General features: G+C 43.0%; 2 protein-coding genes across 2 annotated transcripts; both read left to right on the top strand.

Moving 5' to 3' along the window:
• The first annotated feature begins 4,412 nt into the window (after positions 1–4,412).
• Taf7 (TATA-box binding protein associated factor 7) lies at positions 4,413–7,168 on the top strand. Its single transcript, XM_006989224.4, has 2 exons — positions 4,413–4,713; positions 5,602–7,168. Exon 2 carries the CDS (start codon positions 5,664–5,666, stop codon positions 6,687–6,689), a length of 1,026 nt encoding a protein of 341 aa, XP_006989286.1. The 5' UTR covers positions 4,413–4,713; positions 5,602–5,663; the 3' UTR covers positions 6,690–7,168.
• Positions 7,169–11,597: 4,429 nt separating this feature from the next.
• On the top strand, positions 11,598–13,153 carry LOC102908906 (mitochondrial ornithine transporter 2-like). Its single transcript, XM_006989225.4, has one exon. The coding sequence runs from the start codon at positions 11,723–11,725 to the stop codon at positions 12,854–12,856; it is 1,134 nt and encodes a 377-aa protein (XP_006989287.2). The 5' UTR covers positions 11,598–11,722; the 3' UTR covers positions 12,857–13,153.
• Positions 13,154–13,757: the final 604 nt, after the last annotated feature.

Below are 13,757 nucleotides of genomic sequence, written 5' to 3'. Positions count from 1 at the left end.
AACTCAAAAGCAGATAATACATTTCAGGACTGAAGAAGGCAGATGCTATAGGAAACCTTTAAATAAGCCAGTTATCCCTGGCAGTTTAACTAAAATATGCCCAAATTTTGGCCAATGAAAAACCTAATGAATTTATTTCAAGTCATATTTTGTGACAAGAATATTTGACCATTATAAAACTCACAGGGAATGAAATGAAAAGTAACATTTGGGTTCTTTTTCTGTATAACCATGGTCTCATTTTCTACGGTTAGGTAAAGCACTGTCCAGAGGTCAGCATGTTAAACTCTTACATCTACAGGTACAAGTTTAATTAAGAGTTAATAGAAACTTTTCATTAGAAAAAGGGTGAACAGGTTATATTGGTATGATACTTTGAATGAGGATGGCTCCTCTAGGCACATATATTTGAATGCTCTGTTCCCAGTTGCTTGAACTCTTTGGGAAGGATTAGGAGGCATGGTCATATTGGAGTAGGTGTGTCACTGGGGACAGGCTTTGAGGTTTCAAAAGCCCATGCCAATCTCGGTTACTTTATTCCTCTTGCTCGTGGATCAGAACGTAAGCTCTCAGCTACCACTCCAGCGCCATGCCGCCCTGCTTGCTGCCCTGCTCTCTACCATGGTTGTCATGGATTCAGCCTCAGGAAATGTAAAACCCAATAAACAGTTTCTTCTATAAATTGACTTGGTCATGGTATCTGAGCACAGCAATAGAAAAGTAACTAAGACAACTAGAGATTATAGATAAACCAGATATTATTCTTCAAACACATTATAAAACAAAGAAAACTAATGTACCTCAATGGGCATGATGTTTCTTAAAATTCGCATAGAAATGGGTACAGGCCATTTTAATTTCCTCTCATGATAACATATGATAGTTTACTTAAAAATATTCAAACTCAGTGTGTTAGATTTTTAGTTCCCCACTTCATTATTTTCGAGACAGGGTTTCTCCTGGCTGTCCTGGAACACGCTCTATAAAACAGGCTGGCCTCAAATTCACAGAGAAGGATTGCCTCTGCCTCCAAAGTAGTGGGATTAAAGGTGTGTGCCACCACTCCTTGGTAGCTTTTAGTCCCTGTACTAGGTGGTTTTGTGTGTCAACTTGACACAAGCTAGAGTCATCACAGGAAAGAGCCTCAGCTGATGAAATGCCTCCTTGAGACTCAGCTGTCAGGCATTTTCTCATTTAGTGATCAGTGGGGGAGGGCCCAGCCCATGGTGGGTGGTGTCATCCCTGGGCTTCTGGTCCTGGGTTCTATAAGAAGGTGGGCCGAGCAAGCCAGGGGAAACAAGCCATCAGCTCCTGCTTCCGGGATCCTGCCCTGTTTTGAGTTCCTGTCCTGACTTCCTTCAGTGACAAACAGCAATTCTGAAGTGTAAGCCAAATAAACCCTTTCCTCCCCCAACTTGCTCTTTGGTCATGGCATTTCATCACAGCAATAGAACCCTTAAAACAAGGCCCGGGCAGTGGTGGCACACACCTTGAATCTCAGGAGGCAGAGCAAGGAGGAACTCTGTGAGTTCAAGGCCAACCTGGTCTACAGAGCGAGCTCCAGGATAGGCATCAAAATTACACAGAGAAACCCTGTCTCAAAAAACACACAAACAAAAAATACCTTTGATAAGGTATCTGTCATGAACAACTTAGCAGAAGAAAAGCTTTCTTTTGCCTCCTGGTATCAGTGTCCTCAGTCACAGGCTGCCTGGCTCTATGTTTCTGGACCTCATGCCAGAGGGTCATGTGACAGCAAAGGTGTCCAGGTCATAGTGGACAAGAAGCAAAAAGAGATGAAGCTAGGGTAAGAGATACCTTCCCAAGGCACGTCCCAACTGTCCTTTGTTCTTCAACTAGACCCCACCACCAACTTTCCACCACATTCCAATAATTTCATATTATCCAGCAAGGGATTAACACACTGATTAGATCAGAGTCCTCAGGTTTCAACCATTTCCTCAAAGCCCATCAACTGGCAACCAAAATACCAGTGCCATTTGGGAGGACACTTGATACTCAAACAAGACACACTCTCAGCAGACCTTCCCACTTTACAACAATCAACTTGCACTTACCTAAGAGGGTGCTATGCAATAAACGGCTCTTTCACATTTTAAGGTGACAATGAAGAAGAGTTTTTATTTCATAAAAATTTTTATAGGATTTAGACTACATTTTATTTAAAATAGGTCAACCATTTTATTCAGTTATGTTCCCCCCTTTTTGCTTGTTGTTTATTTTTAGACAGGGTCCAGCTATGTAGTCCTGACTGGCTTGGAACTTGTATGTAGACCAGGCTGCCCTCCAACTCACAGAGACTTACCTGCCTCTGCCTCATGAGTGCTGGGATTAAAGGTGCTGATCCCCAAGCCTGGCTCCTGTGGTCTTGTATTAGGCACTGGAACACAATGAACAAGACAAATCTTTCTACCATGAAGTCAAGTAAGTATATAAAAAACTAAAGTGAATTTTGGAAATGCTAATCACATTTTTTTTTTCAGACAGAGTTTCTCTGTGTAGCTTTGCACATTTCATGGATCTCTCTCTGTAGAACAGGCTGGCCTTGAACTCACAGAGATCCGCCTGGCTCTGCCTCCTGAGTGCTGGTATTAAAGGCGTGCGCCACCACCGCCCGGTGGCTAATCACATTTTAAGAGGGTAGTTTTAATTTAAATATGATTAGCATAAATGAAGACATAAATGACAATGACTCTGATGCAGTGTCAAAGAGATTCAACTAAAGCAACAAGTGAAAATAGATATCAAGAAATGGAAACAGCCATGTGTGATGGAACACTTCTTTGATCCCAGTGCTCAGGAGGCAGAGGCAGGTAGATTTGAGTGAGGTTGAGGCCAGCCAGGGTTGCATAGTGAGACCTTGTCTCAAAACAAACAAACAAAAAACAACGAATAAAAAACAAAAATCCAACCAACCAACCAACCAACCAACCAACCAAAAAACAGTGGGAACCATCATTTATTCCAAAGTCCTATACCACATGCTGATGAATGCCAGACTGTCCATAGCACAAACATCTCAAAGCAGTAAGACAGTAAAGAAGTGAAACAAATTCTAAAATAATTAAAAATTTACTTGCCAGTAAGAGCCAGGACATATGCTGGATATGGTGGCTTTATTCCAGCACTTAGAAGATTGAGGCAGAAGGATTGCTAGGAGTTCAAGGTTCCACCTAGGTAGGGCCTCAGAGAGAGTGTATCAAAAAAAAAAAAAAAAAAGGTGCCGGGCGGTGGTGACATATGCTTTAATACCAGCACTGGGAGGCAGAACCAGGCAGATCTCTGTGAGTTCGAGGCCAGCCTGGGCTATCAAGTGAGTTCCAGGAAAGGTGCAAAGCTACACAGAGAAACTCTGTCTCGAAAAACCAAAAAAAAAAAAAAAAAAAAAAAAAAAGCTTCCATATTACACTTCAATTTTAACAGGCCCCCAGACCTTAGCACAACTGACTCCATGATGGCAGTACTATTCAGGCCATAAAACTCAGCATAAAGACAGTACTACCTGCCAAAATGAAAACAAAGACCTAATCCACCAATGTCCATAGTTCTGGGAGAGTCTCCAAAAATGTACTAACCTTGCCTTTTGGTCTCTGTAGTACCACGTCTGGCTAACTGTTCTTGTTAAATGAAGTATGTCAAACCAGGACATAGTTTTTGTGCTTAAAAGCTTCCTATGAGAAAGACTTGGGACTGCATTCGGATCCCAAACACCCAATGTAGTGGCTGGCCAGCGAATAAAGACTTTCTATTGGCTTAAGCCCACGTCCAAGAAGTCTTCTCTGGTGGACACCCCACAACACAATCAGACCATTTGTGTTTCCGACAATTCTGTTCTAAATTAATCCGTGTCATCTTAAAAGCGTTTGTTTACATTTATAGCTATCAGACATATTAACAAAAGGAATCAAATCACCCTTGGTCCTCTGGAGCCCCACAAAATACAAATGAACCCAAAGGCTTGGTTCCCCTCGAGTCATCTTCATAATCAACACGGTTTTACACTTAGCATTATATAGTGATCAGAAATACTGTCTCACTCCGCTGGTTTGGGTACTTTACATTGTAGTTTGTGACTAGTTCCCAAAGCCTGAAGAGGAGGCAGACTGGGTACGCCCTGGGAAACAAAGATGCTTTCAGCAAGGACGCCCTTAGCTCCGAAAATTCTCGTTAGACTAGACACTGTCCCGCCCCACGACTCCAAAAAAGTGCTGCCTTAGGTGGCAAACTTAGGACTTTCTCCTCGCAATCCTTAACTTTCACTTCCAAGCCAAGGCTTTTCTGAAAACAGGCGTCTAAGCCTGTACAGAGCAAGTTCTCGCGAGAGGACAACGTAATTGCGAGACTGCGCCTGCGCGCGCCGTGACGCTAGTACTTCCGGTAGCCTGCGCCGCGCGTCTACTTCCGGTTAGTGGCGGAGCGCTTTGGATCTGGCTTGTTTTCCGCGTGGCGGGGAGTGGAGCGGAGAACCGGGTCGGTCAGCTCCGGAGCCCGGTGTGTTTCGAGTGGCGAGCCGGCGACGTTTCGCGCCGCGGGACCCGAGCCGTTTCGTTGGTAGCGCGCAGCTCGCCGTGCGGGGCGGCCGAAAGCGCGGAGAAACCGAAAGGCAGACGCGCCGCCCCCGGCCGCTCCCCGCCGCCGCTCCCCGCCGCTTTGCTCCGACCGCCCAAAGCTGTGCATAATCGCCGGTGGACTGTAAGTACCCGAGGCGAAGAGAGCTCACTGCACCCCGCTTTTTAAATAGCTCACTGGAGAGAATGTGTGGACTGATTGGGACTGTCTGCCAGACTTAACGTCTGTTACTAAAATCCCTCCTCAGGCTCGGCGGTTTCCTTTGCTGTTTGTTTTGTGCGGCAGCGGAATCTGGAGCCGCCCACTTGGTGTTGCATGTAGTAGACGGGTGAATTTAACGGGGAAAATGCCAGAGGGGCAGCATGTTTAGAGATAAGAATGGAGGCTTAAGTAAAAAACTAAGACAAAAGAGACACTAGCTGGTGAGAGACCCCCACCCCAGTTCCGCCTAAGTCCCGGAGAGCTGAGGAAAGGGACATCTTAAAATAGCCAGAACCAAGTCAGTTCCCATTCCCAGACAGGGTGAAGTCAGAAGTTTTAAAAGTACAAAATCAGACTGTCTGGTGGTGGCTAATCACGAGACGCCCCCCTCCCCTGAGATAATATGACCAAATTTTGGAGATGGGCTGTAAAACTCCTGACAGAGCGAAAAATAAGATAAAAGTCCAAACTCAGGAAAACTGGACCAATCAAGGGTGGACCTGTACTAACCCCCTCCTCTCTGAAGAATTTTGTGGGTTTTGCCTTCAAAAGCTAATCTCCCCAAGAAAGAGGAACTCTCCTAGCTGCCTCGCTGCACCAGGCACTGCGGACAAGGGTTCCTTGCTGGCTCGTATTGCGCCAAGAAGTAAACCTTGCTATTGCATTCTGGATATATCTGGTCTCCTGGTGGTCTCTTTGGGGGTCCTTATCTGGGCATTACACTGGCTGTCCACTTAGTTGCTATTTTCCTTAGAATTCGTTAAGAATTTAAAATTATACTAACAATAGTGCCCTTTTTAACTGTTTTAGGAGCTGAAACTTTTTGAGTGCAGCAAGTATTTATTGGAGGAATAACTCACCAGGAATTAAAGATGAGTAAGAGCAAAGATGATGCGCCTCATGAACTAGAGAGCCAGTTTATCCTACGACTGCCCCCGGAATATGCCTCTACTGTGAGGAGGGCAGTGCAGTCTGGACATGTCAACCTGAAAGACAGACTGACCATTGAGTTACACCCTGATGGGCGTCATGGAATTGTCAGAGTGGATCGTGTTCCATTGGCCTCAAAGTTGGTAGATTTGCCATGTGTTATGGAAAGCTTGAAAACCATTGATAAAAAAACATTTTACAAGACAGCAGATATCTGTCAGATGCTCGTATCCACAGTAGATGGTGACCTATACCCTCCTGTGGAGGAGCCAGTTGCCACTGCTGATCCCAAAGCAAGCAAGAAAAAAGATAAGGATAAAGAGAAAAAATTTGTTTGGAACCATGGAATTACTCTACCTCTAAAAAACGTCAGAAAGAGAAGGTTCCGGAAGACAGCCAAGAAGAAGTATATCGAATCTCCGGATGTGGAAAAGGAAGTGAAGAGGTTACTGAGTACAGATGCAGAAGCGGTCAGCACTCGTTGGGAGATAATTGCCGAAGATGAAACAAAGGAGACAGAGAATCAAGGCCTTGATATCTCCTCTCCAGGAATGTCTGGCCACAGGCAGGGCCACGACTCACTGGAACATGATGAACTTCGAGAGATATTCAATGACCTCAGCAGCAGCAGTGAAGATGAAGAAGATGTAAACATTATTGACACCGAGGAAGATCTGGAGAGACAGCTACAAGACAAGCTCAATGAATCAGATGAACAGCACCAAGAAAATGAAGGAACCAATCAATTGGTTATGGGAATTCAGAAACAGATTGATAACATGAAAGGCAAGCTTCAAGAGACCCAAGACAGGGCAAAGCGCCAGGAGGACCTCATCATGAAAGTAGAAAACCTGGCTCTCAAGAACAGGTTTCAGGCTGTTCTGGATGAACTCAAACAAAAGGAAGACAGGGAGAAAGAGCAGCTTAGCTCTTTGCAAGAAGAGCTAGACTCTCTTCTAGAGAAGTGAGAATATTGATTTCAGTCCTTAGACCGGTCAGCTTGGGAAAAATTGTTTTTCATAAGATCTCAAAATTGTTCTTATTACTTATAATGCTAGGAGTTTTGTTGAATTTTGTTGGTTGTTTTCAGAAACGCTGTGCCAGGTTTTCATTCTTTAGGAAGTAGGATTACATAGGCTGAGGTAAGGAGGTTTTAAGTAAGATTAGTGAAATGAACAGTTAGCTTTAATCACTTTACTATAGGACTTTATTACTATTTGTCTCATTTCCAGAAGTGTTTATTCCTGTTCATTGGTGCTAAGATCAGTAAGAAGCTAGCCTACAGGCAGTGAAGTTAGTTCATTTTATTATTTTTTTTAATTTTTTTAAGTACACGTATACAGTAGCTATTTTATTAGCTACTCAGCAAGTTTCCATGTATAGAAATGAAAGTTATTTCATAAAGTTGTTTCTTGCACAATAAAAGCTACTAATGTTCACATTATAATGTTTACCTTGTTCTATGAATAGTGAGAGTTGAGGTGGATTCATGGAGTTTAATGACTGAATGGTGTGGTCATGTTTTGTAGATAAAGATACATGCTGTTCTTTTGTATTTTCAGAAAAAGGAATACACAGGGTAAGGAAATGGAGAAATTCATCTTTGCATTATATTAAGGTTCAGAGCCACCTGGAGGTTTGAGAACACTGGGGTCCAGAGCCGCCTTAAACTATCCTAGTTTTCATTAAGCACTAAGGTTGTCTGTGTAAAGTACAGGAATCAGCAAAACAATGGTTATCAGATAAACCATTCTGCCTGTTTAGATTAAGATCACATTCCTAACTATTGCCAATTTAATTGCTATAGTTATTAATAGACGGATGCATGTTCCTGTTATTAATATTTCCCATTATGAAAGGCTGTATTCTGGCCTGGTATTTTAAATTTTCATACGTATATTTTTCACTTTCTCTGAAGCATTTAATATTTCACAATTGAGAGGGGTATTTTAGGAAAAAAGTCAGACTGATAAGGAGCATAGTTAAAATTAGTTTGTGTCAGATTGGTTTGTAAAACTTCAGTTTGAAAATACTTCATAGGCCGGGCGGTGGTGGTGCACGCCTTTAATCCCAGCACTCAGGAGGCAGAGGCAGGTGGATCTCTGTGAGCTCGAGGACAGCCTGGTCTCCAAAGCGAGTTCCAGGAAAGGCAAAGCTACACAGAGAAACCCTGTCTAGAAAAACCAAAAAAAAGAAAATACTTCATAAAACAAAGCTTACTTAAATTTTCTATTTTTCAGGATTTATTAGTGGTAAAGTGCAGAAAAATCAATTATTTAGACTTCAAGTCCAGCATCAAATTTCTTTTCTTTTTTCTTTTTGGTTTTTTGAGACAGGGTTTCTCTGTAACTTTGGTGCCTTTCCTGGATCTGCTCTGTAGGCTACACTTGAACTTACAGAGATTTTCTTGGTTCTGCCTCCTGAGTGATGGGATTAAAGGTGTGCACCACCACTGCCTGGCCAGGATCAAATTTCTTGATACTTAGAGGCTTCAGAAGGCAATTTCCCTCACATCTGGTCATTTATCCTTTACCAAAACATTTTCAGAAGCTCATGACTGCAGTGCAGATGAAGAAAGATTTAATATCTGGCTTTAGAGTCTTCCTTTTTTTGTGTGTGTGTGTGTTTGTTTTTGTTTTTCAAGAGTGTTTGTGTTTCCTGGCTGTCCTGGAATTTGCTCTGTAGACCAGGCTGGCCTCGAAATCACAGAGATCGTCTGCCTCTGCCTCCCAAAGGCTGGGATTAAAGGCATTGTGCCATAGAGTATTTTTTAAGGTCAGAAAATAATGTTTTCTTAATGAAGTGGTAGGTGAAAAATTCTAAGTATATCTAAGGTTTTTTTTTTTTTTTTTTTTTTTTTTTTTTAAAAAAAACCATGCCTAAAGAATTGACTGAGAAGATTGAGTATTTGACCACTTTTTACTAAAATCTGGGTACAGGTGAGGCTTGAAGGCCATCAGTGTTTGGAAGGAAGGATGCTGGATGCACATTTTTTTTTTTAATTAACAAAATACTCCACTGGTGTGGTTCCAGTTAAATTATTAGCTCTACTTGGATTCTCAGATCTATACTTTGAGTCTGATATGAACTTCAGCTTTAATATATTCAACTGTGTCCTGGAAATACTTAAAAGCAGCCCCCTGGCAAGCCGAGTATGTGTGTTTAAAACGGAAGTCACTCCACCCCTCTCATGGAGAACTTGCCCTTCTGTTTTGCTTCTGCCAGCTGCCACAGCTGCTGAAGCCCCAAACTAGAGCCTTGACAGCTCTACATCATAGCACGCCTGTGTTTCCCTATGGATCAGTAATTTTGTTATGTGATTTTTGGGCATTATAATTTAAGCATAATCTGTTTGCTTCAATTTTCTTGCCTTTGAAATGGAGGTATTACCAGCCTCACGGGGCTATTGGGTTAGTGACTTAAATCATACAGACGTACTTAGAACAAAATACTTGGAATATGGTGAGTGAACAGTGAACAGAAAAACATTCCCGTTCACTAGACTGGATCATACTAGTTAAACTGTCTCTTGAATTAAAGAGGAATTGAAATGATAGTAGAGCGTTTATAAAGAAACTTTTTTTTTTGACTCACTGTGTAGTCTAGGCTGACCTTGAACTCAATTCTCCTGTCACTGTCAAGTGCTGGGATTACAGGTGTGTATGACCAGGCCTGGCTTAGGAAATAGCTGTTTTAATTAGGGTTTGATTCAGATTCCACAAAGGTTCTAAATCAAAGCTTATAGTTTGGAAAGTTTGCTTCAAATATCTGCAACATAAAAGCTGACTCAGCTTATTACTGTAGCTTTATTGTTTGTTTCTGGGCACCTTTGTATTAATATTAAAAAGTGGCATAGTGAATGATAATCTGCCACATAAATATTAAAAGCTAAAGACTTAAGAGTGGGATCCAAATCCTGCATTATCGTGAAAGAGTCACTTTTCTCATGCATCTCTTGGCTAAAAAGTATGGTATGGAGCTGAACATTTTTCAGGGTTTCTGGGTTTATGAACAAGTGCTTTTTTTCCTGTGTGTGTGTGTGTGTGTGTGTGTGTGTGTGTGTGTGTGTGTGTGTGTGTGTGTGTGTGATGGGCCTTGGGAATGCTAAGCAATCACTATATCACTGAACTGCATAAAGGTCTTGCCCCCATGAACAAATTTTGAAGACCTTTAAAAGAAATAATGCTTTAAAATATTAAGATTCCCTATAAAAAAGTAATTTAGAGATTCTACAAAAAAGCAGCACCCTCCCATACCAACTTCCTAGAATAATTTACATTAACATTTTAAGATGTATTATCCCATACCTTCATTTGATGTGTTTATAACGGATTACATTTATGTAGTTTTTTAGTGCAAAAGTTATAGTTTTGTTATATAGACCCTTTAGAAACTTGCCTAAAAATATGAGTAAGCTTACTAATGTGTGAATCAGTATCTTCACAATAGAGTTTCTAATGTTATCCACTACTGATTGTTACTAGCTGTAAAGATAGGAACTCATTAAAGTCTGTACTCAGAGCTGTGGTACCTATCCTATGAAGTCAGGTAACCTCCCCCATCTCACAGAGAACAGAAAGTTTATTTTTCTGTATAAATTGAACCAATGAAGGCCCCATCTCAAAACAGGCACACATTAAGTGTAAATGAGGTGAACAGCAGTTGAAAAGGAATTCAAGTGCAAGCCTATATGTATTTGCTATAGAGACCCTGTTAAATCAGTGTTTAGGCATATACACACAGTTGAGATTAGATGATTAGGAGCTGGAGAGATGGCTGATGGGTAAGGGCATTTGGTGCTCTTGCAGAGGACCCAGGTTGGGTTCCCAGCACCCAGGTGCTGGCTTACAACCAATTGTAAGTCCAGTTCCAGGAGATCCAACCCTCTTCTGACGTTCGTGGGCACTAGGCACTCAGCGGTGCACATACATGCAGTCAAAACATTCATAAAACAAATCTTGAAAGAAAGATGATTGTCTAGCCGGGCAGTGGTGGCGCACGCCTTTAATCCCAGCACTCGGGAGGCAGAGCCAGGTGGATCTCTGTGAGTTCGAGGCCAGCCTGGGCTACCAAGTGAGTTCCAGGAAAGGCGCAAAGCTACACAGAGAAACCCTGTCTCAAAAAACCAAAAAAAAAAAAAAAATAAATAAATAAATAAAAAAAAAAATAAAGATGATTGTCTCTAAAGGAAAGTTATCTCAGAGAAAAGAATTCCCAATGTCGACAGTTGGACATTCTCCAAAGAAAAGGCCAGGTTATCTACTGGGGGAAAAAAGCCTGTCTCTTACTTACCATGCACAATCTGATCTTTAATGCCTCACTTTCTGTTTTTTAGACAGGGTCTCTAGGTAGCTAGCCCAGGCTGTTTTGAAACTGGCTCTGTACACCAGACTGGCCTTGGACTCAGATCTGCCTGTCTCTCCCTGGGATTACCCGGGGGTAAAAGCATCACTTTTAAATACAGTTCGGGAAGGCTAAAGAAAGAAACTTTTCAGTACACAGTTTGACCCCAGATTTGGTCTTACCTCCAAAATCGTTTGTACAACTCAGGTTCCCACCTCTCTTACTCCGGAAGAGGAGAGAAGAGCATTTGGCTAGAGATGTTTTGTTTTGTGCCATGGACTCAAATGTAACAGTTCCCAAGTATTTTATCTTCTCGATTATTTATTCATTTTTTGAGGCAGAGTTTCGCTATGTGTCCCCTACTGGCTTCGAACTCACAAAACCTGCCTCTGCTTCCTGAATGCTGGAGTTAAAGGTGTGGTCCCCCATGCATGGCCCGTCTTCTCTACTTTAAGTCTCTCTTTCGGTAGGCTGTGCCCATTAAATCCAGACTAGATTAACTGAGAGCACCCCCCACCCCCTCCCCGTGTCATTTTGTGTGGTAAGAAACGGGGAAGTCTGGCCCCCAAAGGGGGAAGCATAGTCCACCCAGCTATGCACCCGCTCTACCACTGACCTACACCCCCAGCTCCAGCGAAGAGTTTCCTTGTACGTATTTATGGGAGAAGTGTCCCTGAAGCATTCTGCCTCTGCCCACGCGGACAGCGGGGCACTCGTGGATGCACGTGGCCGGGGGGTTATTCCCAAGCGGCTGGGGAGTGCAGCGGTCCGCGGCTTTGGGTTGAGTGGCCTCGGCTGGGAGACGGAGAGACAGAGCCTGCAGCAGCCAGCCGTGGGAGCCCACGGTCACTTGCCTTCTGATGACACCCACGGAGGGGCGGACGAACATGAAATCCATCCTGCCGTCCAAGCCGCCATAGACCTCATTGCGGGCGGCGCTGGGGGCTCAGCGTGTGTGCTGACAGGGCAGCCCTTTGACACCATCAAAGTGAAGATGCAGACATTCCCCAACATGTACAAAGGCCTCGCCGACTGCTTCCTAAGGACCTATAACCAAGTGGGCTTCCGGGGTTTATACAGGGGAACCAGTCCTGCACTGCTAGCCTACGTTGCCCAGAGCTCTATCCTATTCATGTGCTATGGCTTCTGCCAACAGTTTGTCAGGAAAGTGGCCGGAGTGGATCAGAGCGCAGAGCTGAACGACTTCCAGACTGCCACGGCTGGGTCACTGGCCTCCGCATTTGCTGCGCTGGCCCTCTGCCCCACTGAACTTGTGAAGTGCCGGCTGCAGACCATGTATGAAATGAAGATGTCAGGGAAGATAGCACAAAGCTATAGCACAATTTGGGCTATGGTTAAGAGTATCTTCATGAAGGATGGTTTCTTAGGCTTCTATCGTGGACTTCCCACCACTCTATTTCAGGAAATACCTGGCTATTTCTTCTACTTTGGGGGCTATGAACTCGGTCGATCATTTCTTGCCGCGGGAAGACCAAAGGAGGAACTAGGCCCTGTCTCTTTGATGTTAAGTGGAGGCTTTGCCGGGATCTGCCTCTGGCTTATCATATTCCCAGTGGACTGTATTAAATCCAGAATCCAGGTTCTTTCTATGTCTGGGCATCGAGTAGGATTAATCAGAACCTTTTTAAGTGTTGTGAGAAATGAAGGAATATTAACCTTGTATTCTGGAATGAAAGCCACTCTGATTCGAGCTATCCCTTCCAATGCTGCTCTGTTTTTGGTCTATGAATACAGCAGGAAGATGATGATGAACATTGCAGAAGAATACTGAAGTGTTTTGATGAAACCCTTGTCTAAGCACATGAGTGTGAGGACCACGGCTCTAGATATCAAAGAGTTCAAGACCAACATGGAGTTGTCTTTGACTGGGAATTTTGGGTTTGTCCTCCCTTCCTCCAAATCTCAAACTTGGTGGAGAAATCTTTATATCCTATGGTTTCTTTTCACAAGCATACTGAAATAGAAAAATCACTGCTTTTGCTGGTGGTGGGATCTGCAGGGTGAACCCAAGAGCCTATGTACTTCAAGGTTATCGGGGCTGCTTCATAAACCTATGTAACATCTTGAATGGTCATGTGTTGTAAGTGAAACCTAGTTTGGTTCCCTGTTTAGTGTCAAGTATCACCACAACATCTAGAGTTGATCGTTTTTCATGATTATAGGTATTGCTTAATCCATTCAAGATGTGGTTGTAGTTTAAAATCTGTTTAATATGCACCACACTAGGCTGTTAAAGTTTTAAAGTCTTTATGTGACAACCGAAACATTCATGTTGATTTATGAGAAGAGAATGTACCTGTGTATCAGCATGGCTTCCACATTCTTGAGTAAAATTTCAGAGTAGGCATCCATCCTGGATTTTCTACTCCAGTCTTAAATAGTGTGGATTTCACTTTCAAAGTATGGTTACTATTCTACACCCCAATAGTATTGTTAGGTGGGGCCTTTGTGTATTAGGCCTTTGGGAAGTGGTGTGGCCTTTGCTGGTACTCCTTCCCTCTCTTTTCCAAAGAAGCCAGGCGTTAGATTGAGGAAAGAGATAAAGGCATGGGGCTGTGAAACTGTGCTTAGATGAGCCATGTAGATCAGTGGTCTCCACCTGTGGGTCCCTTGACCCTTGTGTGGGGTGTTGAACAACCCTCTCACAGGGGTTGCATATCAGATATTTACAT

Source organism: Peromyscus maniculatus, chromosome 19, assembly GCF_049852395.1.
Source record: "Peromyscus maniculatus bairdii isolate BWxNUB_F1_BW_parent chromosome 19, HU_Pman_BW_mat_3.1, whole genome shotgun sequence".
NCBI lineage: Eukaryota > Metazoa > Chordata > Mammalia > Rodentia > Cricetidae > Peromyscus > Peromyscus maniculatus.
Note: the sequence above shows the minus strand (reverse complement) of the source record. Positions and strands in the feature narration are given on the sequence as shown.

Coding starts and splice junctions, on each gene's coding strand:
- Taf7 (XM_006989224.4), top strand. CDS start 5,664: ATGAGTAAGAGCAAAGATGATGCGCCTCATGAACTAGAGAGCCAGTTT.
- LOC102908906 (XM_006989225.4), top strand. CDS start 11,723: ATGGGAGAAGTGTCCCTGAAGCATTCTGCCTCTGCCCACGCGGACAGC.